At 43.7% G+C, this 26,137-nt stretch overlaps 1 protein-coding gene across 1 annotated transcript in view; it reads left to right on the plus strand.

The window, feature by feature from the left end:
* Positions 1-246: 246 nt before the first annotated feature.
* SLC6A17 (solute carrier family 6 member 17) overlaps positions 247-26,137 on the plus strand; it is a 40,404-nt gene continuing 14,513 nt past the window's right edge. The window contains exons 1-9 of the mRNA XM_072644279.1: positions 247-622; positions 7,431-7,588; positions 10,905-11,031; positions 12,910-13,091; positions 15,109-15,219; positions 16,948-17,189; positions 17,486-17,678; positions 19,978-20,170; positions 22,061-22,220. Coding sequence (XP_072500380.1) covers positions 337-622; positions 7,431-7,588; positions 10,905-11,031; positions 12,910-13,091; positions 15,109-15,219; positions 16,948-17,189; positions 17,486-17,678; positions 19,978-20,170; positions 22,061-22,220 — 1,652 coding nt within the window. The 5' untranslated portion in view covers positions 247-336. The remainder of the gene's footprint in view (positions 623-7,430; positions 7,589-10,904; positions 11,032-12,909; positions 13,092-15,108; positions 15,220-16,947; positions 17,190-17,485; positions 17,679-19,977; positions 20,171-22,060; positions 22,221-26,137) is intronic.

Consider the following 26,137-nt stretch of genomic DNA (forward strand, 5'->3'; position numbering starts at 1 on the left):
CTTTCTCCAGCAGATTCACTTTCCTAGTTCTGCTCTGCTGTGATGGGTGAGTTCCCAGCAGTCAAGCATACCCCAGCTGATGAGGAGGGCAGGTAGTCTAGCAGTACCCTCTGCTGGGTACTGGAATTCAGCCTTGATCAGGGTCAATCCAAGTGGATACCATGGGGTAAATCCTCAACCTTCTTAGACTTCTTCAGGGAGCCTGGTCTAACTCCTTTCCATCTGCCATTCCTTTGTTTCACAGGTTCCCTGAATGAGAAAAAGCTGAAGGGGGCTCCCAGCCCACCTTCTCTGTAAGCTCAGGGGTGGGGCCCGTAGGGCCCTTGGGGGTCACCAATGCCGAAGAACAGCAAAGTCACACAGCGAGAGCACAGTAATGAGCATGTCACTGAGTCTGTGGCCGACCTGCTGGCCCATGAGGAGCCAGTGGACTATAAGCAGAGTGTCCTGAATATGGCTGGAGAGACCCAGGACAAACAGAAGGATGTGGAGGAAGACCTGGAGGCCGAGGATCGACCTGCCTGGAACAGTAAGCTACAGTACATCCTGGCACAGATCGGCTTCTCTGTGGGCCTGGGCAACATCTGGAGGTTTCCATACTTATGCCAGAAAAATGGCGGAGGTAAGAGGAAGCCTTGGAGGTGGGGGGGGGGAGGGCGGGCGTGGTTTTAGATCATTGCTGCTCTTCAAAGGGCAGAAAATTGCTCAGAATTAACGTATTCAATCTGGACATCAGCATCTTTTCTCTTAAGCCCTCCCTCCATATTTTCCTAGAGAATCCCCCCTATCTTTCTACTCATTCAGATGACTTCAAAGTTATCCTTGGTTTTTCCCTCTTCTTCAACCCCCATATGCAGTTACCAAGTCTTAACTTCTCCTGTATATCTATCCCTTTATTTTTACTCATATGGTCACCATCCCCATCCAGGTCCTAATTACTTTTTAAGCCTCCTAATTGGTCCTAATTGGCTTTCCTACTCCCAGCCTCTCCAATTCAATTCACCTGCTGAACAGCTGCCTAAATCATCCTCCTAAAGCCCAGGTCTGGCCTTGTCATTACTCTACCCTCAGACACCTAGTTGTCTTTTCCTCTGCTTCCACTGCTTATAGGAGAAAATAAAAACTCCTTAGCTTGGCTTTTAAAGCCCTCTATAGTCTGGTTCCCATCTGTCTTTCCACCATATTTTGTATTACTTCCCTATCTTCATTCTGTTTCTCAACCTTGACACTTTTATCTCCCACCTGTGTGCAGTTGGACAGGCTGTCCCTGATGCCTGAAATGCATTCGTTCTTCATCTCTTCTTCCCAGAATCCTTGTCTTCAAGGCACAAGGACCATCTTCACCACAGAACCTAGCTTGATTTCCTCCTCTGTCCCATTGGTCAGTGCTCTATCCCTCTTCAACTGACCTTGAATTATACTTAGCTGTGTATATATTATATCCCTCTCCCTACTATACAATAAGATTCCTGAAGGCAGAAATAGTTTACTTTCATCTTTTTCTGCTCTGGGCTTGGTACAATGTCTTGCACATGTGTGTGTAGTTGTTTTAGGCTGTGGCCAGCTTTGGGGTTTTCTTGGCAAAGATTCCAGACTGGATGCCATTTCCTTCTCCAGCTTATTTTACGGATGAGGAAACTGAGGAAAATAGAAGTAAGTGATTTGCCCAGGGTCACATAACTTAGAAGTGTGTATGGTCAAATTTGAACTCAGGTGTTCCTGACGCCCAGCATTCTAAACACTGTGCACCTAGCTTCCTCCTCCTTTTGCTTATAGTAAAAACTTAATAAACACTGATTGACTGAAATAGACTGCTCTAGACTAGGATGTGCTGGTTAAATTGTCACTCCAAGTGAAAACATATGCAGGACACACTTTTAAATTTAATCTGCATTGTTAATATTCTCTTTCACACTTTCTTAAGTCTAGACAATCAGTCTGGATTTTTAGAGTTTGCAGATCTCCAAGATGTAAATGCTAACCCTTCATTTAATATGAAGAGAGGGTGTGGGCTAACACCAGCACAACACTAGCTCTAGGGTATTAAAAAGCAAAATAATAATATCAATGCTAATATAGTACTTACTATGTGCCAGTTACTGTGCTAAGCACTTTACAAATTATTATCTCATTTGATTCTCACAGCCCTGGAAAGTAGATACTATTTTTATCCTGATTTTGCAGATGAGGAAACTGAGGCATCCATGAGTTAAATGACTTGCTCAGGGTCACACTGATATTTTTCTGACTTCAGACTCAGTGCTTAAAGAACTTATAAGGATGAAGAAGCATTTTGGCAGAAGAGTTGTCACTTTGTGGTTTGAGGATATGGTTATTCCAGTAAAACTTTGGTTAGCTAGAGCCCTTGAGATTTTTTTTTTCTGGCCTCCATTTCTGTGAGAAAGAAATACATGATGAGAGAAAAAGATGAAACCAAGGCTTCATTTCAAGACCAGCAACCAGGTATGACCTAGGCTTAGACCATAATAACGACCCACAGAGGTATGACACCCAAAGGTTTACAGGGTCTTTTTCTCACACTAATACTATGAGGTTAGTAATACAAATATGCTTATACCCATTTTGCAGATGAGTTTACTGAAGTTCAGAATGGATTAAGTGACTTGTCCACAGGTACTCAGCTTTTCAGTATAAGAACTGAGGCTTCAACCAAGGTCTCCTTATTTCAAGTCTACCACTTTTTCTACAAATCTACTCTGCTGCTTTATTTTCCTAGAAAGGCTTTATCTTCTATATTTATTCCTATGGTCTTATATTTTCACTGAACAAATATTTATTGACTCTTAATTGTGAGCCATTATACTAGCTGCTGAGAGGAAGGGAGGGATTTACAAAGAGGAAGACATGGTTCCCACGTCCTGTGGATTATACTCTAGTAGAGGAGATAAGCTAAGTATTTTGTAAACCTTGAAGTACTAAGTAAGTGTCTTATTATTTAGGGAGTGATGGCAAATGTTTAACAACAAATTCTCTCAGGGTAAGGGAGGAGAAAGGATGGTATGCAGGGCACACTTCTAAATTTAATCTGAATTATTAACATTTTATCCATCATTTTCTGAAGTCCGGAAATCAACAGAACAAATTAAGCCCAGATTTGTAGCATTTGCCCATTTCTGAGATGTAAATGCTCATACAGAAAATTTGACAGTTGGCTCTCATGAGCCAGTAGAAGCTGGATTAATAACTGTAAAATGAGAAGGTTCACTAAAAGAGGTGGAAAATATCATGAGAGCACAGAGAAGTAATAGATCACTTCCAGAATTTTTTTTAATTTTTGGGAGGATAGGGGGGATGAAATCAGGGAACACTTCATGGGGGAAATGTCTGGAATCAGACGTTGAAGGAACATCATTGATGTTCAAAATAATGACCTCAAGGTATACTGCAAGGTTCTAAATCATCAAAGAAAGAGCTCATTCTTTCCAGTATGCTTTACTTGGCCGCATTGCGTGGGGAGTAGAGGACTGATCTCAGTCAAGTCTAGGTTCAATTTCAGCCTCTAACCAGACTGGCTGGGTGACTTTGGACAAGTTACCTAATATCTCAGTGCCTCCAACAACTCTCTAAGGCCAAAAGTTAAGGAAGATATAAAGAGAGTTCATTACCATGAGTTCCCTATGGTGATGAAATCACAGGTTTGGTAAAACAACAACAAACCAAACGAAATTTATTGCAGAATTAAAGTGTGCAAATGCAATTCCTTTAAGAAAAAAAGTAGAAATTTTATTTTTTCTAATTGATTTATTTCAGTCAATGAAAATCTACCTTATACTCTCTCTCCTGCCTTAAAAAAACAACCACATTTTCAAAAGATTTTCAGGAAGGGTTTAAATTAAAGGGTCATATGATTAGCGAGAATATTCCCTAACACTTTCCTGATGTCTGTTAAAATCCATCACTCCCCTCACAACAGACACACACACACACACACACTCATTCACTCACTCATTCTCACTCTCACAAGTCCTTTTGTTGGAGGAAGTATTGAATGCAACCTTTCATTGGAAAAATCAAAGCAATAGAGAGATTCTAACACCTTTCTTCAGTTAATGTCTCAGGCTCCACTCCCCTTCCACCTCCCACACAGAACCAGCCTTGGAAATAGCTTGTGGACAGAACCCAGAAGATTTAGCAGCCAGTCCTTCTCTTTAGTTTCAGGATCATACTCTGCTGGTGGCATTTCTTACTGGTGATGAGTTGAGGGGATAATCATAATTGCTGATATTTTACATGGAGTGCTTTAAGATGGGCAAAGTGTTTTACATACACAATGTCATTTGATCCTCACAGCAACCCCATGAGGTAGGAGCTATTATTAGCATTTTTTTTTTCCAGTTGAGGAAATTGAGAATTAGAAACCTTAAGTATCTTGCCCAGGGGTAGCATAGCTTGTAAAGACAAGCCTGTTATTCAATCTTGTGCACTCTCCCTGACTTCATTTGAGGTTTTCTAGGAAAAGACACTAGAACTGATTGCCATTTTCTTCTCTAGTTCATTTTATAGAAGAGGAAACGAAAGCAAACTGGGGTAAGTGACTTGCCTAGCGTCACACAGCAAGTTAAGTGTCTGAGGCCAGATTTGAACTCATTAAGATGAGTCTTCCTGATTCCAAACCCAGTGCTCTATTCATTGAGCCACCTCTCTGGTCTAAAGTAATAACCAGGGTGGCTAAATAATTTGCCTAGAATCACACAGCTAATAAAGTGGGATTCAAACTCAGGACTTCTTAATTCCAAGTCTGTTTACTACATCACCTACCTCTTAATCATTATCAAGGTTTGGAGGAGGGGATTAGTATTTAATTAGAGAGGCACACAATGGTGAAAGCTCTGTGAATTGGCTTCCTGTAGCAAGCCTTCCCTGATAAAATCTATTGATGTGGGAAGGAAGGAAAGAAGGAAGGAAGGAAGGAGGCAAAGCACTGGGGTTACAAATAGAAAAGCAAAAAAGTCGTCTCTCTCAAGGAACTCATGTCCTCCTAGAAGAAATAGCACCTCATTTGTTCCATGTTCCCTCAGCATGTATACATGCATTCTACAGTGCATGTATACATTGTATACATGTATACATTCTACAAATGTATTTTTGCAGAAATATACATTTCTACACAAAAATGTATATTTTGTATACATTTTGTATACAGACGTGTATGTAGTCATTCTACAAACGTGCTCCTTGCACACTGTTTTAATGGACTGATTGTGGTCTGTTCCTTTGTACCTGTTCTTCAAGCCCCTCAAGAGCAGAGACTGTTTCTTATTTTATTGATATTTCTTCCCCAGTAGCCAGGAAGGTGCCCACAGGGTAGGATATCACAGGCTGCCTGGTGAGGATGGTGGTGGATTTGTCTCTGTCTAATATACGGGGCAGAGAGGCACAGGACGACATGGCTCCTGAAGGCTTGGCATGGTGCGGGGTCCTGGAAGCTTGTGTTGGGTGACTATTTGACAAAAGCGATGACAGCTAATGCTTTTGACCGGTCGTAGGGTGAGGGTGTATTTATTGCAGCAGAGGCCGATGTTGGCACATCTCTCCACTGAGGGTACTCGCCCGTGTCCAAACATGGTTTTAATTCTCCTGCTAAACGCCCTGTCACTTAGAATCGGGAATGTGTCTGAAATGATACCCTGGGCAGTGAGATTAATTCGTCAGCTGGAATCTTTGGCAAGATCCTGTTCATCCTTTGTGGTCATCCTGGTTATGCTTCCTGCGCTGCTAATTTCTCTGCACATTCCCCAATTAGTTGTAGATTAATAGTGTTTCTATTCAGAGCCTTCACTCTCGGGAAAGATTCCAGCCTCGGCTTTCCTGGAGCTGCCCAATGTGCTGTGTCAGCTACTTAATGCCCACGCAGTAAAGGTAGTACTAGGAGGATGTAGCAGGGTGCCTGTGCATTTATCTGAGTAGGTGATGGAGTGGATCTGCAGGGTATGCTCTGCTGTGCGGGTTAGTTAGCCTGGGAGAATATTCACTTATGCTCACTAATACTTTGCAGTTTTCAAAGCATTCTATTTAAAAGTTGACAGTTCTATAGTGCTTTCAGGTTTGCAAAATTCTTTTCACTCCAACCCTCTCAAGCAGGTAGTTTGGCTATAATTACAGATGAGGAAACTGAGGCTTTGAAAAAGCTTACATATCTTCTCCAAGTTCCTATGAATAATGAATGGCAGAAGCAGGACTGAAAGCCAAATCTCCTAACTTCTGAGTCTAGAGCTCTGGACACTATTAGGTAGCTGGGTAGTCCAGTAGATAGAACATTAGTCTCAAAATCAGGGAGACCTGAGTTCAACTCCGACCTCAGACATTCACTAACTGTGTAACCCTGGGCAAGTTACTTAATCTATCTGTGTGCCTCAGTTCCCTCATTTGTAAAATGGAGATAAAAATGCATCTACCTCCTAGGCTTATTGTGAGGATTAAGTGAGATGATACATGTAAGACACCTTAAAGACCTTCAATAAATACCAGTTATTATTTTTATTACTATGTCTACACTAGTCTATCTCTCACTCAGTGCTGGGCACACACCACATTTGAGCTGGCATGTGAAAAAAATCATTTTTCTCTGAGACTGGGTTGTCTTGTTGAGATGTTGGGATGCACATGAATTTAGTACTGCGGCCTTCCACGTTAGGAATTTCCTTGGAGGAAGAAATAGGTACAGTAGAGACAAAGTACATTCATATAGGATGTCATGGTCCTGGGTCCACTGACTGCCAAGTTTCCACAGTCTGTAACTTGGGCATGGAATAGAGAAGATGGCATCAAGATCTTTTGAGATATAGTCCTCATTGCCCAGCCATACGATACACTCTTTACCTGAGACCTAAAAGAGCAGTCAGTATAGTACAGCCCAGTGCACCCAGGGATACACACAACTCAGGGGAACCTAAATACAGATGCACAGAGAAATCTAATGAAGGAAATAGATTCCTCAGACCTTCACTGCTTTGCCATGATGAGGTCTCACCTGACTCTTGATACCCAGACTATTGGGCATCCAGTTCTGCCACCAAGGTGTACGGGCCAGGCTGGGGATATGCCAGCCTGGAAGTCTAGTCTCCCTTTTCATCTATAAGCAGCCTCCACAAAGCCTCAGACCGTGAGTGAGCCTGATGATGTCCCCTGGACAAGCTTTTGGCTACAACTGTTGCCTTCCTAATTCTATTGTTTTAAATCTCTGGCTAAGGTAACATGGAAGGAACCCTAGGGAGCAGAATAGTAATAGAGAGCAGAAGAAAGACAGAAGAGAGACTCAATGAGTTCTAGGAAAATCAGGAACCCAAATGAATCTCTGAGAATGGGGTTGCCAGTCCTCCTTGATCTTTTCTGCCAAGGTTGCTTCTTGTCTCACTTCACCTTTGCCTCACTAACCTAAACTTCCTGATGCCTCTCCTCTCTCTATGTAGGTGCTTACCTCGTGCCCTACCTGGTGCTGCTGATCATCATCGGGATCCCACTCTTCTTCTTAGAATTGGCTGTGGGCCAAAGGATACGCCGAGGCAGCATTGGAGTGTGGCACTATGTGTGCCCTCGGCTGGGTGGCATTGGCTTCTCCAGTTGCATTGTGAGTTGTGGAGAGGAGAGTAAGAGGAGAAGAAAGAGGGAAGAGAATGATGAGGATGAGTGGGAAGAAGGAGGAAGCGATCAATGCCATTTCCTGAACCCAGAAAGAAAAAGAGCAGTTCTTGGAGTTCAGAGATGAGGTCACAGAGGTTCTATCAAGGTTCCCGTGCCAGAAGAACTGATAGCTGAATAAAAGATTGAGTCTAGCTAATTGATATCCCTAGCGACCACTCAGCCAGATTTTTCTGCCACATCCTGAAAAACTGGTTTTTATTTTCTAGGAATCTAGGGGAACACGTCCCATCTGGTTTATCATTTCATTACCTCCCTCATGTAAAAAAGAAATCTGTCATTTTTACTTGGAGGAGTGGGCAAAAATCGAGAGACCTGATTAGTCATGCAGCCCCCAAGGTTCATCAGTCATCTGCACAGGAGCTGAGAATTGGAGGCTTCCTTTATGTGGATCTCAGCTTAGTGGGTGGCTCAGAAGAATTCTGTGAAACAGACAGGGAGTTCTCATCAAGAGGAACTATGTGGTGTAGACAAAAATCACAAGAATGATGGTGGCTATCAATTAATCAGCTGACAAGCATTTATTAATTACTTATTATGTGCCAGATACTGTTCTAAGGACTAGGATATGAAGAGAAAGCAAAAACAACCTCTGATCCCGACAAGCTTACATTCTGGGGAGATGATGACATAAAAAGATACATACAAGATGTGAACAGAGTAGATGCAGGGCAACCTTCATGGGGAAGGCACTAGCTGAGGGAAGAACTGGGAAAGGTGGGATATGAACTGAGTCTTAAAGGGAGCCAGAAGGAGGGATTGAGGAGAGATAGGATTCTGGGCATGGAGGCAACCATCACAGGTGTACCAAGTTGGGAAACAGAGTCATATCATGTGGAAGGAACAGCAAAGAGACCAGCTTGGCTGGATTATAGAGCATGCAAAGGGGAAGAAAGTGTGAAAAGACTATAAGGATAGGAGGGGGTTAAGTAGATCATAGAGTGTTTTAATAACCAACAGAGGATTTCAGATTTGATCAAGGAAGTACTAGGGAACCACTGGAGTTTATTGAACATTGGGATGACATGGTCAGACCTGAACTTTAAAAAAATGACTTTGGTAGCTTAGTGGAGGATGGATTGGAGTGGGGACCCAGAAGACTATTGCAATAATTCAGATGAGAGATGATGAAGTTTTGTGCAAAGGCAGTAACTGTGTGAGAATAAGGTGATATATATGAGAGGTGTTATAAAGGTGAAAGCTTTAAGATTTGACAACAGATTGGATGTATGAAATGAGTATAGGAATAAGGAGTCAAGGATAATGCAGAGGTTATAATCTTGGGCAACAGGGAGGATAGGGGCAGGTAGGTGGTGCAGTGGACAGAGCGCCAAGCCAAGAAGACCTGAATTCAAATCCTGCCTCAGATGCTAGCTATATGACCCTGAGCAAGTTTAATTTGCCTCAGTTTTCTCATCTATAAAATGAGTTGGAGAAGGAAATGGCAAACCACCCCTATATCTCTGCTAAGAAAACCCCAGATGGGGTCATGAAAAGTCAGACATGACTGAACAGCAACAAAACAGAGAGGATAGTGGTGCCCTTAATAACAGTAGGAAACTTGGGAATAGAGAAGAGTTTGAGAGCATAAACCATGAGTTTTGTTGGACAGGTTGAGTTAGAGGTGCCTCTGGGACTTCCAATACAAGATATCTAAGACTAGAGTAGAGAGAAATTAGGGGTGGATATATAGATCTGCCTAGAGATGCTAATTAAACTCATGGAAGTGGATAAGGTCACCAGTTGAGATAATGTAAAGGAAAAAGAGAAGAGGACCCTAGGACAGAGCTTTGGGAGACAACCATGATTAGTGGATGTGACCTGGATAAAGATCCAGCAAAGGAGATTGAGAAGGAGTAGTCAGACAGGTAGGGAGAGAATCATGAGATAGTAATTTCATGAAAACCTAGAGAGAAGAGAGCATCCAGACGGAGAGGAAAGAAAAAAGGAGAGAGGAAAGGAGAGGAGAGAGGAAAAAGTATCCAGAAGGAGAGAATGGTCAACAGTGTCAGATGCTGCACAGATGTGGAAAAGGATGAAGACTCCGAGAAGGCCATCAGACTTAGCTGTTATGAAATCATTGGCAACTTTAGAGAGGGTAACTACAATTGAGCGGTGAGGCTAGAAGCCAGATTTTATAAGGTCAAGAAACAAGAGGAGAAGAAATAGAGGCAGTGAATGTAAAAGGCTTTTTCTAGGAGTATGGCTGAGAAAGGGAACGGTGATATAGGATGATAGCTTGAGGGTAAGAAAAGGGAACAAGCATTTATGAAGTGCCTACTATGTGCCAGGCACCATGCTAAGAACTTTACAAACATTATCTCATTTGCTACAACAATCCTGGGATGTAGATGCTGTTATGACCTCCATTTTACTGTTGAAGAAACTGAGGTAAACAGCTTAAGTAACTTGCCCAGGGTCACACAGTAAGTAAACACTTGAGACCAGATTTGAACTCAAGTCGTCCTGATTTTAGGCCCAGCATTCTATCCACTGAGCCACAGTTACCCTCTTGAAGGTATAGTAGGTTCTTGTGAGGGGTTTTTAAGGATGGATGGAAGGTGGATGTGGTCATATTTTTAGGAAACCAGTAAATTTTTATTGATGATTAGAGAGAAAAGGGGCAATTGTGGGAGCAATCTGTTGGAGAAAAGGGTAGGAGGATGGAATCAAGAGAACAGGTGGGGAGAGGGTTGACCTTGACAAAGACTGGAATAAAGGAGAAAATGGAGGTAGATGTCAAAGGGGGTTTTAGGTGTTAGAGAAGGAGAAAAGAAGGAACTTATGGCATCTGGGCTTGATTTTTTCCAATAAAATATGAGATGAGGTAATCAGCTGACAGGAGGAGGTATGGAAGATAAGAAAAGAAGATTTGAACAAACTTTTATGGGGAAGGAGATAAGGAATCAGTTAGGGAAGAGTAAAAGAATTACCTTGCTGAGGTAAAAGTCCAGTGGAAATTAGATAAAATAAATTCATTGCAGACTAATGTTATGATTCAGGCTTGAGCCCTTAGGGAAACCTTTTTGGGGCCTCACTTTACTCATCTGTAAAGCAGGGATAATATTGTTGTCACTGAACGATCCACCAGGGATATTGCAGGTGGTATTGAAAAGGTCAAGTTTGGTACCAATTTGGGGACAGCCTCACTAGTTATGATAACCCCAATTTGAACTCCCTGGGCAATGCCAGTGAGAGGCAGTTCCTGTCTTCACAAAGTTCTCTGTCCATCTGTCTTTTTCCAGGTCTGCATCTTTGTTGGGTTGTATTACAATGTGATCATCGCCTGGAGTATATTTTATTTCTTCAAATCTTTCCAGTATCCATTGCCCTGGAGTGAGTGCCCTGTTATTAGGAATGGAACTACTGCAGGTGAGTCCCTGGGAGCCTAGGCTGAGAGGCATGGAGATAAAGCCACAGAACCACTGTTACACTGACCTTGGTCTGGCACCACCTGCTTACTAACCACAAAACAGATTTAGTCTAGAATAGATCTTTGTAGCTTATTGTCTGGAGGAAAAGGGGACCCTTCCTGACTAAAGAAATTTCTGAAGAAGAGTTCTTTGTTCTTTGGAAACAGTTTGGAGATTTGAAATAGCCTCATCCCACCTGTTCCATTAGATCAAAATGCCACCTTCAGCAAGTCGGCTAACTTCTCTGAGACTCAGTCCTGTCTATAAGATAACAAGGAAATCATCAATACACTTAATGGGAGAAGAAAATGTTAGCTAATAGGAATTGTTACTATAATAATCCACTGCCTCCGGTTTATATGTTACCTTAACATCTCTGGTCCCATTGAATTCTCATGCCCCTCCAATGAGTAAGTGGTCAGGATTACCATTCCCAATTTAGGGATAGGACTAGGATCGGACCTTCAATTTCTGTGGATATTTCCAGGTAAAGATACTCCTTCCCTCAATGAAGGTGGGCACTTCTGTATACCTTATAGTTTTAGGCAGTTTGCCCAGAGCACTGAGGAGTTAAATGACTTACTCATCCATAGTCCCACAGTCAGTGTGTGTCAGGGGTCTGTCTAGCTTTGAGGCTAGCTCTTGAACCCAGACACCACTGCCTCCCCATTTTGCAAAAGGAGAAAAAAACAGAAGGGAAAAGTGATTCAATAGTTAATTGCTAACATCCATATATAGTGCCTGCTGTGTTTCAGGCACTATGCTAAGCACTTTACAATCCTTGTCTCTTTTGATCCTCATACCAACCCTGTAAGGTATCAGGCTATTATCATTCTCATTTTACAGATAAGGAAAATAAAGCAAACAGAAGTTAAGTGAGTTGCCTGAGATCATTTGACTAGTAAGAGTCAAAGGCCAAATTTGAACTCAGGTCCAGCTCTCTATTCACTGCTCCACTTAGCTGCCCTTCCTCCCTTCTGCTTTGTTCAAGGTCATTATGGCATCATAGATTCAGAGCTGGAAGGAACTTTTGGGTCATCTCATGCAAGTCTTTATTTTATTGATAAGGAAACTGGGGCTCAGAGAGTTTAATTGATTTGCCCAAAGACACATTTGTAGTAACAGGAATGTACTTTGAACCCAGGTCCATTGACTCCAAATCTGTTGTTGTTCAGTCCTTTCAATTGTATCTGACTCTCTATGACACCATTTGGGGTTTTCTTGGCAAAGATACTAGAGTGGTTTGCTATTTCCTTCTCCAGTCCATTTGAAGATGAGGAACATGAGGCAAAGAGGATTAAGTGACTTGTCCAGGGTCACACAGCTAGCAAGAGTCTGAGGTCAAATTCGAACTTGTGAAGATGAGTCTTCCTGACTCCAGGCTGGGCACTGTATGCTCTATGATGCCACTTAGTGCCCTCAGACTCCCAATCTGGTGCTTTTAAAATTTCATCCTCCTGCTTCTCAGAAGGATACATACAACCTGGTTAGTGGAAGAGATGAAATGAGAAGCTGGCATTCTAACTTGGGCTCCACTCCAGGGGAGACTCGCCTCATGATTTAAATGTGAGAAAGATGATATGAGACAAGAATTTAGCCACACCAGAATGTTCTAGTCTCTAGGATCTACTGGGAACCTAGGAGTGCCCAGTGCCCAGCATGTCATGTAACTATGACAACTTGGTTTACTTAGAATAGAATCAGGATCTTTTCTCTCTTTCTGCTCCCCATTGGCTTGGGAGGAAACACTTTGTCACACTCTGAGGGGTGATATTAGGTGGGTGGGCCAATGCTCTGCTCAGCCCTGGGGCACCATGTCTTTGGTCATTGGTTTCAGTGGTGGAGGAGGAGTGTGATAAGAGTTCAGCGACCACCTACTTCTGGTACCGAGAGGCTCTGGACATCTCCAACTCCATCTCAGAGAGTGGGGGTCTCAACTGGAAGATGACACTCAGCCTTCTTGTGGCTTGGAGCATTGTGTGTATGGCTGTGGTCAAGGGCATTCAGTCTTCAGGAAAAGTAAGTAGCAGAGGGATGCAGAGGTGGGAAGGGATAAGGGGTAGTAGGCATCAGGGGACAAGGGCACCAACCAGAGATTGATGAGGTCTGGGTTTTCATCCTGAATCTGTACTAGTTCATCATATGCTTTTATTTAAGCCTTTTGGGGGGGCCTTAGTTTACCTGTCTGTGAAGTGGAGATAATATTATTACACTGCCTGCTTCACAGGGTTGTTATGAATCAAAATTGTTACACGTTCAAGTGACAGAATCGTGAGCTATTATTCTTTTCAACGGGTACACAATGAACAATTCCATGGCCAAAAAGGTTGCCTGATGGGATGAGGAGTCACCAAAACTTGGATGAACAAACTTCTCTTCTGACTTTGTAAATAGTTGGTAATGGCTCCTTGTTGAACCAATGGTCAAAGGTCAATTGGATTTGATGGGGCGTGGGCAAAGAGAGTGGGATTCCCCCTGGGGTTAGTCTTGTTAGGTTTCTGAGAAACCTAAGCCAGGGGCTGGCTGACAAGCAAGCTTTCTGAGAAAATTTCCAGTACTGCTCTCTAGGTTCCTGAGAGCTGGGAGCTCAGAATTACCCACACACACAATCCCAGAGCTGGAAGAGGCCCCAAAGGTCTTCTAGTCCAACCCATACCTCCATAGGAATGTCCTCTATAGTATTTCCAACAAATGGTTGACTAGCTTTCATGTAAAGATCTCTGGGGAGGGGGAAACCCCTCTCCCTCCCAAGGCAGTTCATTCTACTTTGCTTTGTAAGTTTTTTTCTTACATCTGCCCCTTGAAATTTCCACCCACTATTCTTAGCCCTGCCCTATGGAATCAAGCAGCACAAATCTTTTCCCTCCCTCTTCTGTATGACAGCTCTATCCTAAAATGATCATTATGATGGAATAAAAGTAGAGAAGGGATGTTAGAGACTTTCTTGAGCTTATGCATCTTCCTAAGCAAAAAGATTGACTCTGTGATCTAAAATTAGATTCTTTGCCTTCAAACTCCCAAACAAAAAAATTCAAAAAGGCCTTCTCTGTCCCCCATGGCTAGTTACAGAGTCAGTAGATCTTGCCTAACCAAGCTTTAGCTGAGGTGAGACTTGTAAATGTATGCTGATGAAACCTTAGAGGGCTCTAGTTTTCTGTAAAACACAAGTACATTTGAATGTACTTAGCACTCCATTTTCCTTGGAGCCCAGGCCCTCTTTAAATAGAGCTAAACCCTCTAACTCTCTAAGTATAGTTGCTGACATTAATACAGCACTTTAAGGCTTACAAAGCATTTTAATTACAATCACATTCAAGCCTCACAACAACTTTGTTGGGGGGCGGGTATACTAGTTCATTATGCCCATTTTACAGATGAGGAAACTGAGGCAGAGAAAGGTTCCATTTCTGGGCCACACATCTAGTACCTGTGGGAGGATTTGAATGCAGGTCTTCCTGGACACCAAGTCTAGGACTGTATCCACTACACCACCTAGTTAACTCATATCAGATTCTCAGTATGTTGAACATTAAACAAAGGAGATGGGAAACAGGAGATGGGGGAGAGGAAACAAACAGCGTGGTGAATGCAGTTATCGCGCTTAAGAAGTCCTAGTGGATCCCAGGTGAAGCATTTAACTGAGTGATCGCTTTGTAATCTACCTGGGTTCCACCAGCTCTAGGGAAAGAAAGCCAGTTCCTTGGCACTGTCCATGCTCACATGAAACCTCTGTCACCTCACCTGCTGGAAGCTTTATAGGCACACCAGACAAAGCTGGGAGTGGAGGATGGGCATAACTGGTATATACTGAGCATAGCCAGAGTACCTGGGCACTATACCAAGGAGATTTGATGCCCCAGTGAGGTGCCCATTTTTATAGACCTCAGAAGGGGCTTCCTACCCTGTTCTCTCCTATCAGCCTGAAGAGCAAGTGGGAGGATTACGGGATCATAAGATTTGAGCTGTAAGGGATAAAGGGCAGCTGCCAGCAGGTACAAATCCCTGACCCTAGGGCACCTCCTTGTCTTCTCTCCAGGTGATGTATTTCAGCTCCCTTTTCCCCTATGTGGTGCTGGCCTGCTTCCTGGTCCGGGGGCTGCTGCTACGGGGAGCTGTGGATGGGATTCTGCACATGTTTACTCCAAAGGTAAAGTCTAGGATGCTCCCCTGGCAGTCACCCACCTGGTGACATTGGGCACACTTGTGGCAAGAGAGACTAATCAAGAGAAACCTTACGATCAGGAAGGTCTCAAAAGAATCCCACCAGGAATTTGTAGAACAATCTTCTAAGTGAACTGTTACTTTAGTAAGGCTAATAGCTAGCTAGGAGTGTGCCGGTAAATACTTAACAAGGTGGCATCCCCTCCCCGCCCCTCCCCCCCCACGCTGGTCCCAATTCCTATACAAGACATGATTTTGAGCTTATTCTGCATTTAACATTTTCCCCATTGCTTTCTTAGGTGTAGACAATCAACAAACTGAAAAATAAAGCCTTGACTTGTGGCATTTGCTGATTCCCAATGCTCACACTGAACATTTAACTCCAACACAGCCCTGTAATACTTCCACGTACGAAGGAGGCACTTTTCACTTTGTAAACCACTTTTACATCTCTTATCTCATTTGATCCTCACAATTACCCTGCTAGATAGGTGGTGCAAAGGATGATTATCACTGGTTTAACAAATGAGGAAACTGAGATTTAGATTAAGTGATTTGTCACACAACTAGTGAAGGGCAGAATCCCTCCCTCTACTTACTCCCAGTTATGTGTCCTCTGTTCTGTTGTTCCACGGTTCACAGCTTTCAGAAAGTTAAGAATCAAAAGTCACAGATTTAGAGAATCACAGACGCTTGGAACTGGAAAGGACCTCCAAGGTCATCCAGTCCATTCTGGATCTGAACTGGAATCTCTTCTGATGGGTACTCATCTCTTCTCAACTTTAAAGACCTCCAGGAACTAGGAATGATAATGATAATTACATTTTATAGTACCTACTGTGTGCTATAGTACCTACTAAGTGCTTTACAATTATCTCATTTAATCCTCACAACTGTGAGGTAAGTACTATTATTACTGCCATTTTACAGATGGGGAGATTGAGGCAAACAAGGTTTGCCAAGGATCTTGCAGATAGAAAGTGTCTAAAATTGGATTTGAACTCAGGTCTCCCACACTTCAGTCCTAGTACTCAATCTAGTTACCTTAGTAGTGAGCTTGTTCACATTCTTAGACAGCATTCTTATTCGGATGGCAGTTTGCTCACCATGACTTCTCTCTCTTTTTCCACATAGTTATGGGTACTCGCACCAATGAGACAATGAACATGATGGGCGGGTACTTTTATTAATAAGATAACAATGTAGTTGCCAGGTTGTGGGGATTAAATGAGATAAGGGTGAAAGGCTACAACACTGGATGAATGTGAAGGATTGGGGTAATTATATGGCAGGGAAGGAGCCTGTTGGTCAGGGACCATCCCTCATTAGGAAGAACATGATGGAGGGAGTGGGGAAGGGTGCCTGACTTCCTGGGTTTTGTTCCCATGCCCCTACAAAGGAATAACAAATGAACCTTGGGGGTTTCCCAAGTCTCCATGAGGAGTCAGGGGATATGTTAGGTCAGCAAGAGGAGGTGGTGCTTTGGATTGGGGTGGAAGGGGGTGAAGACAAGAGAGGCTGGGTTCGCTGTCATTACATCAGAGCCTGTTGATGAAGGAATGATGTACACGTGGATTGGAGTCGGGGAGGGAGAAGGAGCAGAAACAAAGCAACCAACTGTTGCCTCCCTTCCCCTCTTCTTCCTTCCCCTCTCCTCCTTCCTTCTCCCTCCCTCCCTCCTTTCCCCCACTCCCCATCCTCCACCACCCAACAGCTGGACAAGATGCTGGACCCCCAGGTGTGGCGGGAGGCGGCCACCCAGGTCTTCTTTGCCTTGGGGTTGGGCTTTGGGGGTGTCATCGCCTTCTCCAGCTACAACAAACAGGATAACAACTGCCACTTTGATGCCGCCCTTGTGTCCTTCATCAATTTCTTCACCTCGGTGCTGGCCACCCTGGTTGTTTTTGCTGTGCTGGGCTTCAAGGCCAACATCATGAATGAGAAGTGTGTGGTCGAGTAAGTGACACTCCCCTTCTTCTCTTAGATTCCCTCTTGTCTCATCTTCCCTTCCTCCCCTGGGGTAGGAGGCCTGGGATAGTCACCCCTACCCTCAGGCTGTGGAAAGGGAACCAGAAGAACCCTGTATTCCCCAGCTTCAGATTACTAGGGAGAAGATCAGAGACCTTCCTGTACTCACCTTTTGGGGTGAGGTCTGGGTAAAATATATGGGGTAGAGTGTAAGGAAACTACCCTACTGGTAATACTGCCCCTGAGTAACTTCCTCATTCCTTCCCCATCCTCTCCATTGTCAGGAATGCTGAGAAGATCCTTGGGTACCTGAACACCAATGTCCTGAGTCATGACCTCATTCCACCCCATGTCAACTTCTCCCACCTGACTGCCCATGACTACAGTGAGATGTATAAAGTCATCATGACTGTCAAAGAGGACCGATTCCAGGAGCTGGGCCTGGACCCCTGTCTTCTGGAAGATGAACTCAACAAGGTTTGGAGACAGAGCTGTCTCTTTGCAGGGACCAGCAGCAATGATGAAAGGGTCTAAGGTCAGGGATGATAGGCATTTGGGGTACAGGGAAAAGCTTAGACAGTATCCTTCCCATTAGGGAACTCCATGACTAATAGATGAGGCAAGACATATATATCATCATGAATTCATTCAGCAAATATTCATAAAGCACGTACTCAGTGTTGGATGAGGAATAGTGTAACATACCTGATAGGGGATTGGCCTTGGAGTTAGGAAGACTTGGGTTCAAAGGCTCCTCTGCCCTATACTGGCTGTGTGACTATTGACAAGTCCTTCTCAATGCCCCCAGATAGCTGTTTCGGATCTCAGGCAGGAGATAGGCTGCTCTTCTGCCTCTCAGCCTTTATGGGAGCTATTTCCACAGGATGAGTGCCTAATGTTAATGAAATCATGAGTCCAAATTTCCAAAAATGAATGTTCTAAGTACTCTGGAAAATGGAAGAGTTGGGTTCCTCCCCTTACTATCTTGTTGGTAGAAAAAGTGGTCACACATGAAAAGTTAAATAGATATGTCGGGGGAGGTGGGATGCAAGAGGGGCTGAAAGCCATCCTGTGCTACATGAAGAGGAAGAGAACAAGCATTTATTGAGCACCTACTCTATGCCAGGCACTGTACTAACTGCTTTACAAATATCATCTCATTTGATCCTTTCAACAGTCCTGGGGGGGGGAGGTACTATTATGATCCCCATTTACAGCTGAGGAAACTGAGGCAGATAGAAGTTAAGTGCCTTATCCAGGATTTGACCTCGGGTCTTCCTGACTCTAGGACTAGCACTCTACTTACCTTGCCACCTAGCTGTCTATATGGAATGTAGATAACAGAAGCTAGAGATTCTGGGGAAGTGGAGCTCACTGTCGACTAGAGGGCTGAGGGAAAGCTCCATAGAGGAGGGATAACTTGAAATGTCCCCTAAGGATGAATAGGATTGAGATAGGCAGGAAGGAGAGAAGGGTAAAACATGAAGCATCCAGTGGATGGATCAGTTTGTCTGGAGTAAAGAAAGGGCTCCTTTTGGAGAGTACTGGGAAATGAGTTTCACAAGATGGGTTAGGGAGAGACTGGAGAAGGTATCAAATTCAAGGCTGTTTGTATTTTACTGCTCGGACCACCAATAGTCAGCCCTTAAAGCAGCGATTGAAAGAAGCATCGTAGAGAGAAAAGTCAGACTGTATTTGTGCCACATGGTTGGCAAAAGGGAAAGACCAGATCTATAATTAGGTTCAAAAATACAATGTCCTAAGTGCAGGATTATAGTGCCCTGGCTTGATATGGCTCCATTGGAAAAGGATCTGAAGGTTTTAGCTGACAAAAGCTCAATGTGAATCAGCAGTGTGTCCTGGGATATTACAATTTCCTCTTGGAGTCTGTGATGATGAGACCACTCCTGAAGTACTGGGTTCCATTTGAGGGATGATAGTTTTAGAGGATCAGTAGGATGTAAGCTCTCTGAGGCCAGAGGGCACTTAATAAATGCATTGATAAGGTGGAAATCATCCCAAGGATGATGACCAGGATGTTGATGGGATCTGGAAACCATATTTGAAACAGGCATGTAGAGGGAGGGGGAAGACTGAGAGAGAGACAGACAGGCAGACAGAGACAATCAGCGAAAGAGAAACAGAGACACACACAGAGAAGAGGGTATGAATGCATTTGTTAAGCAGGTACTGATTTCACTAGGCACTGTGCTGAGCATGGAGAACATACATTATTTAGCAAGCGAGATGGAATCTGCCCTCCTGGAACTTGTATTCTGAGGAAAACTGCACAGAAAGGGGAACTGGGAGGGGAGGGGAAAGGCCAGGGAATGACTGTCTTCAATTCCTGAAGGACAGTACCATGGCAGAGAGAGCAGTTTTTGTTCTGTGTTTCAGAAGTGGGATCCAGTGGGTCCAGGGAAGAAGACTTCAGCACAATGCAAGGAAGAACTTTGTAATAGAGCTGTCCAGCCATGGATTGGGCTACCTTCTGAAATGGTTTAGTTGCTGAAAGTGCTGAAGCAGAGAACTCTATTTCATGCATATAGAAGGGATTCGTGAACTGGGTGGGAGGCTGGTCTGCTGAGTTCAGAGCTCTTTTCTCAGTCTAAGTCTATGATTCTGGGATTCCATGTGTTGGCAGTGAATGCCCACAGCTGTATGACTGAGGGCTTGGCAGCTGGTGGCCATTAGGGGTAGTCTTGGTTGCTCATTTTATCCTGTTACGTACATACTGAATTTTGTATTTCCTTCTCCTCCCTGTCCACTTGGACAGTCTGTGCAGGGGACAGGCCTGGCTTTCATTGCCTTCACTGAGGCTATGACTCACTTCCCAGCCTCTCCCTTCTGGTCTGTCATGTTCTTCCTTATGCTGATCAACTTGGGCCTGGGCAGTATGATCGGGACCATGGCTGGGATCACCACACCCATCATTGATACCTTCAAGGTGCCAAAAGAAATGTTCACAGGTAAATCCTTCCCTCTTATTTTTTCAGCCCCCTGTTCATCCTCCCCAGGCATCACTCCATCCCCCATGTCTATCCCCTTTCAGGAGGACAAGGGATGAACAGCTTCATTGCCAATAATGTCCAGTTCCTTGACTTCAAGAATAGCTGCTGCTTTTCTCAGTTCATTTGTAGACAGATCACTTAGTGCCCAAGTGCCCAGAAATCCCTCAGTTGGTGTGAGCTGGTGCCCTCAAGGAAACTGGTAGTCAGTTAATCAATCAATACGCATTTATTAAACTTCTGTGCCAGGCACTGTACTAAATATTGAGGCTACAAAGAAAGTAGTCTCTGGTTTAAAGGAGCTCAGAGTCTAACAGGGAAGACAACATGGAAAGTTATTTACAAAAAGATATGGACAAGATAAATTGGAAATACAGAAATACAAACTGGAAATACAAGATATCAAAAAAAAAAAACAACAAAAAACAAAAAAACAGAGCAAAGGCTCTGTTAAGAGGGATTAAGAAAAACTTCTTGTAGAAGGTGGGATTTTAGCAAGGACTTAGAAGAAGCCAAGGAGAGCAGGAATTGGAAGTGAGAAGAGAAAATATTGGGAGACAGCCACTAAAAATACCAGATGGAATGTCCTTCAGAAGGAATAGCAAAGAGACCCCAGAGGGGAGGGCATAAGGTGTAAGAAGACTAGGGAAGAGGAAAGTTATGAAGGGATTTGAACACCAAAGAGAGGGGTTTATATTTCAACATGGAGGCGATAGGGAGCCACCGAAGTTTTTCGAGTACAGGAATGACTGGGTCAGTTAGGTTACTCACTGACAGTTTTAGTGACAGATGAACAGAAGTGGAAAGGGCAAAGAACCCACCAACAGCTCTTGCAATAGTCCAGGAACTGGTGATAATGAGGGATTTTACCAGGATGGTGGCAGTATCAGAGGAGACGAGGGAACACATATGAGAGATATTCTGAAGACAGGACTGGGCAATGGATTGGATATGGGAGATGAAGGAGTGAAGAGTTGAAGGTGACACCTATATTGTGAACCTGGGTGATTACTTGCTAGCTGGGCTCTATCTTGATTTTCCCACCAGAACACCAGTCTTTTGGCTGGCAAAGCTGGGGTGAGCATGGTAATAGTGTCCTCTGAGAATCTTTCTTGGAGGTGCTGGTGAGGTCAGGGCTCTAACAAGAGAGGTGGGGGAGGTCATAGGGCACCATTGCCACTTTTCAAGGACTTGTTTCTATGGGCAATGACAATGTTTCCCTTCCTTCCTGATCCACCTGGAAGACTGTAGATATGAATGGGATAGGGTCAGCAGAACTGGGACTCTGCCTCCATTCTACTGTGAGTAGCTGGCTCCCTCCCTAGAGAGAGCTGGTGAGTACCTGAGCTGAGAGTCAGGTCTCCTGGGGTCTCTTCCCATTTTCATCAAGAACTTTCATGTTATCCTGGTAATGTGCTCCACCAACCCTTCAATTCTCTCCCAAATTTGCATTCAAGACTTTTCCAGGCTAATGTTAGTCCCATACTCTTGATACCTGGCAGAACAAAGGTGGCCACAGACCTGGTATTAGCCATGGGGATTCCTTCTCCTTTCCCAGACCTCAGTCTCATTGCATTCCTTAGAAGGGATGTAGAGAGCATAAAGTCTTAGAACTGAGGGGGTTCTGACTCCTGGTTCCCAGCTCTAGCCTAGGGTGTTTCTCTACAAGACCACAAGTAGTGAGACAACATATGAGTGCTACCAAATGGCATCAAGGGTGCTTGTTGATGGAATGCCACCTTGGACCATGGTCTTACTGGGAGTGAGAGGCAATGGAGAGAAGTGACTGGGCTGTCCCTTGTGTGGGAGCCTTCACAATCTTAGGGGTTCTGATATCTCTTCTCTTTGCAGTTGGGTGCTGCATCGTTGCATTTTTTGTGGGACTCCTGTTTGTCCAGCGCTCTGGGAACTACTTTGTCACCATGTTTGATGACTACTCGGCCACTCTGCCCCTCACTGTCATTGTCATCCTAGAGAACATCGCTGTATCCTGGATTTATGGGACCAAGAAGTAAGACTCTGACTTGGGTGGGGAGGGATATTGGGGATGGGCAGGGATTGCCTTCCAAGGGTGGAAAGCCTGGGAAAGGGGATATTCCTCCTTAGGGGTTCCTGGTCCCTGCTCTGGAAATTACTGGGGATGTGTGGAGGATATTTCATTCTCAGAACTGATTGTTAGTGGGCTGGTAACTCATTGACCCCTTCCTCCTGTTACCACTCTACTCCCTGCTGAATTTTTAGCTATAGAAGTCAGGTTACCGAATTCAGTTGATTTTTTTAAAGCACCTGTAGTTTACTGAGCCCAAGTACTTAGAGAAGGATATGAGCCAGAGTGGATGCTTCCACTCTCCTTCAGGGTAGGGAGTCTAGCCAAAGAGAGGAGGCCTAGCTAAAAAAACCAGAGGGTAGTTCAAAAAGCAGACTTGGTACTCTGGAAAGAGCACTGGTTCTAGGTTCAGTTCACATTCTGCCTCTGATGTTTACTGCCTCGGACCATTACCTCCTGGGCAAGTCATTTTACCAACTCTTACATTTCCTCATCCTTAAAATAAGGACTAGATGGCCTCCAAGGCCCCACCAGCTCTAGTTCTATGATCTATAAGCAGTCCTAGGAGCCCGTGTTAGCCCTGAGTGCAGAGGAAATCAGGGTAGAGCCAAGAAAGGGCTGTGAGTCTGACCCTGCATCTGGTATAGGAAGATGGCTCAGACTTAGAATACTGCCTCACATATTAACCAGCTATATGGCCCTGGGTAAATCAATTAATCTCTCTCAGTCCCAGGTTCTTCATCTACAAAATGGGGCTAATGTAAGCACCTACTTCAAAGAGTATTGTAAGAATCAAATGAGAGAACTTATATAAAGCATTTCACCAACCTTAAAGCCCTTTATAAATGTTAGATATTATCACTCATCAGAACTTTCTCTTCTCAGTGACTAACCTGTTCCTCCAGTATTCCAGTCAACCTCCTAATTCCCTAATTGTTATTCTGGTTTGTTGCTCTAGGGAAAAACACCTTCTCCTAGCTTTCTGTGGTCTGGTCCCTATTCTAATCCCTATCTAATTTAACCCTAATGCTCCCTAGTTCCTCTCAATCTCTCCCCATTCTAGAGTTGTTCAGTTGTTTCAGTTGCATCCAACTCTTTGTGACCCCATCTAGGGTTTTCTTGGCAAAGAAGTGGAGTGGTCTTCCATTTCCTTCTGCAGCTCATTTTACAGATGAGGAAACCGAGGCAAACAGGGTGAAGTGATTTACCCAGGGTCCCCCAGCTAGTAGGTACCTGAGGCCAGACTTGAACTAAGAAAGGTTAGTCTTCCTGACTCGAGGCCCAATGAATGCTTTATCCACCACACTCCCTTCCCACTCTAATCCCTATCTAGTTTAACCCTAATACTCCCTCAGTCTCTTTCTCTCTTTCTTTTCCACTGAATACTTTAGAGTTTAGGGCCTTAGGCTACTAAAAATCAGTCCTTCCCTCTTTCCACCCACACACTCTCCCTGTTCAAACTAAAGAAAACCTGACTTTCTCTCAGGGGTGCTACATACCTCCAGAGCTTCTACACTGGTGACCAGACCTCCTCACAGGACCAAAAGGAAGAGCCAACATGTTTTTTCCTTCCTGTTACCCCCTTCCAAACCATTGTCCTGATGAAATTACCCACTATCCTTTTCTGCTCAGAAGTTCATGCCATGTGGTTTTACCACCCTTTCCACATCCTTTCTAAAGTCTTCTACCAACCCCCCTCAGCCATTAAGGATCAAAAGCAGCATAGAGTAGAATTCTTCCTCTATGACTGTATGACCCCTGCAGAGTCTAGTGGATTCAAATCTCATCAATGGGGGACCACCTTCCAGTGGTGTCTGCTCCCTGCCATCTACACTTCCTCATGTTTCATTCATATTCTTTCCATAAATCTTCCATTGCTTGACCATTCAACATAGTAGAGGCCTTCATCTTGATATCTTGGCATCGCTAGGGGAGGTATGGGCAGGTAGGTGGTGTAGTGGAAGATTCACCTTACTGAGTTCAAATCTGGCTTCAGACACTAGCGATGTGATCCTGGGCAAATCATATAACCATTTACCTTGGTTTCTTCATCTGTAAGCTGGAGAAGGAAAGGGCAAACCGCTCCAGTATCTCTGCCAAGAAAACCCCCAAATGGGGTCAAGAAGAGTCAGACATAACTGAAAAACAACTGAATAACTCAAAAGGTAGGCATTGCTACATAGGCAGGCCAAGTTTAGTATTGCTTGTACCCCTAGTCCTCCCTAACATGATGAACTCACCTCCTTTTCTGATTATAAATTTCATAGCATCATACGTTTAGAATTGGAAAGGGTCTTAGAGTCTATGCAGTCCAACTCCCTCATTTTTGAATGAGGACACTGAGGCCCAGGGTGGCAAAGTAATTTGCCCAAGGGCACATTGGTACTAAGTGGCGGAGCTGGGATTTGAACCTACCTTGTCTGACTTTGTCTCTTTCCATTACATCGTGCTTCCTTGCTCTTGCACAATGGGATTTATGCCCCACCTTGTACACAAATTGTCATTGGTAATGTTGCAGCCCATTTACATCCTCCATATATCTCTCCATTGCTCTTTGGGTCACCCACCATTTTGATTCTTCAGAGATTGAAGAGTTTCATGATTTACAGTTCTCCAGGACCATTAAAAGTATAAGGATAGAAAGTGGTTTCTAAGGATAGAGTAGATTTCATTGTTGTAGGGAACTGTTACATGAGGAAGCGCCCTCTGCTGATGAAGATCAGAACCTTCTCTTCAACTTCTAGTCACAGAGTATCCTGGGACACTGAGAAGTATCATGCCCAGGGTCATACAACCAAGAGGATAGACTTGAATCCAGGTCTTCCTCACTCCAAACTCAGCTCTTTGTCCACTTAACCATGCTAGTGTTGGAAGAATATTCACGTTTTAAAAGATGGGTTATTATTTCAGAAAACAGCTTGAGATCAAAATAATAGATGGGCTATTTCTCAAATGCTGTAGTATGCTTTCTTCCTCCCACTCAATTCCTAGCCCAGTTTTCTGTAGTCTCTGTCCAAGATACTGATGGAATCAGCTCAATGAAATCCCTCCCATAGTCCAGTCAGATGCTAATCAAGAAATTACTGAGGTGGGGGCTATGGGAATATTGAACAAGCAATGAACATGAGCCATTGTGGAGGCTGCAAACTGATTAGACATTGAGAGATGAAGGAAGAAGAGAGAATAAAAGATAATATCTACATTTTGAACATCCCCAGAAGTGCCACTAATGGAAATAGTGAAGTTATAGAGGAGTAAATTTAGGACAAAAAATGATAAGCTTGTTTATTGAATTTGATATGCTTGCGACATCCAGGTAGAGATGTCTTCTAAGCAATTATATATTGGAATATATATTTGAATCTGGAGCTTGGAAGAAAAATCAGGGCTGGATATTTATAGGTTTCTGCAACATGGCTTATAGTAGGGGAAAAAAACAGTATTGCTCTTAGAAGCAAAAGAACCAGGTTTGCATATTGACCATCAGCAGTTATGGACTTTGTAACAAGTCACATAAACTCTGAATTTCAGTTGCCTCATCCAACAATGGCAGAATATTTATGCAACCTAACTTGCAGGGTTGTTGTGAGAGCAGCAATTTGTCATCCTTAAAGCTCCGTTGAAAAGTTCTGGTTATAATGTGGAGATGATAATAGAAACCACGGAAATCCATGCAATTGGCAAGTATTTGATCTTAGTAGTATAGGGAGCCCCTGGAGTTTATTGACTCCTCTCATCCACTCTCCTCAAATTCCCTTTTAGGAAGTCCTTTCTTATGTAGAATCTAAATTGTCCTCCCAGCAATTTCCTATTGGGGCCAAGCAGAGCAGAGCATAATCCTGCCTTCATATAACAGTTCCATAGAAGAAAGAGCCCCGGTC

This window comes from Notamacropus eugenii, chromosome 2 (genome assembly GCF_028372415.1).
Source record: "Notamacropus eugenii isolate mMacEug1 chromosome 2, mMacEug1.pri_v2, whole genome shotgun sequence".
Lineage (NCBI taxonomy): Eukaryota > Metazoa > Chordata > Mammalia > Diprotodontia > Macropodidae > Notamacropus > Notamacropus eugenii.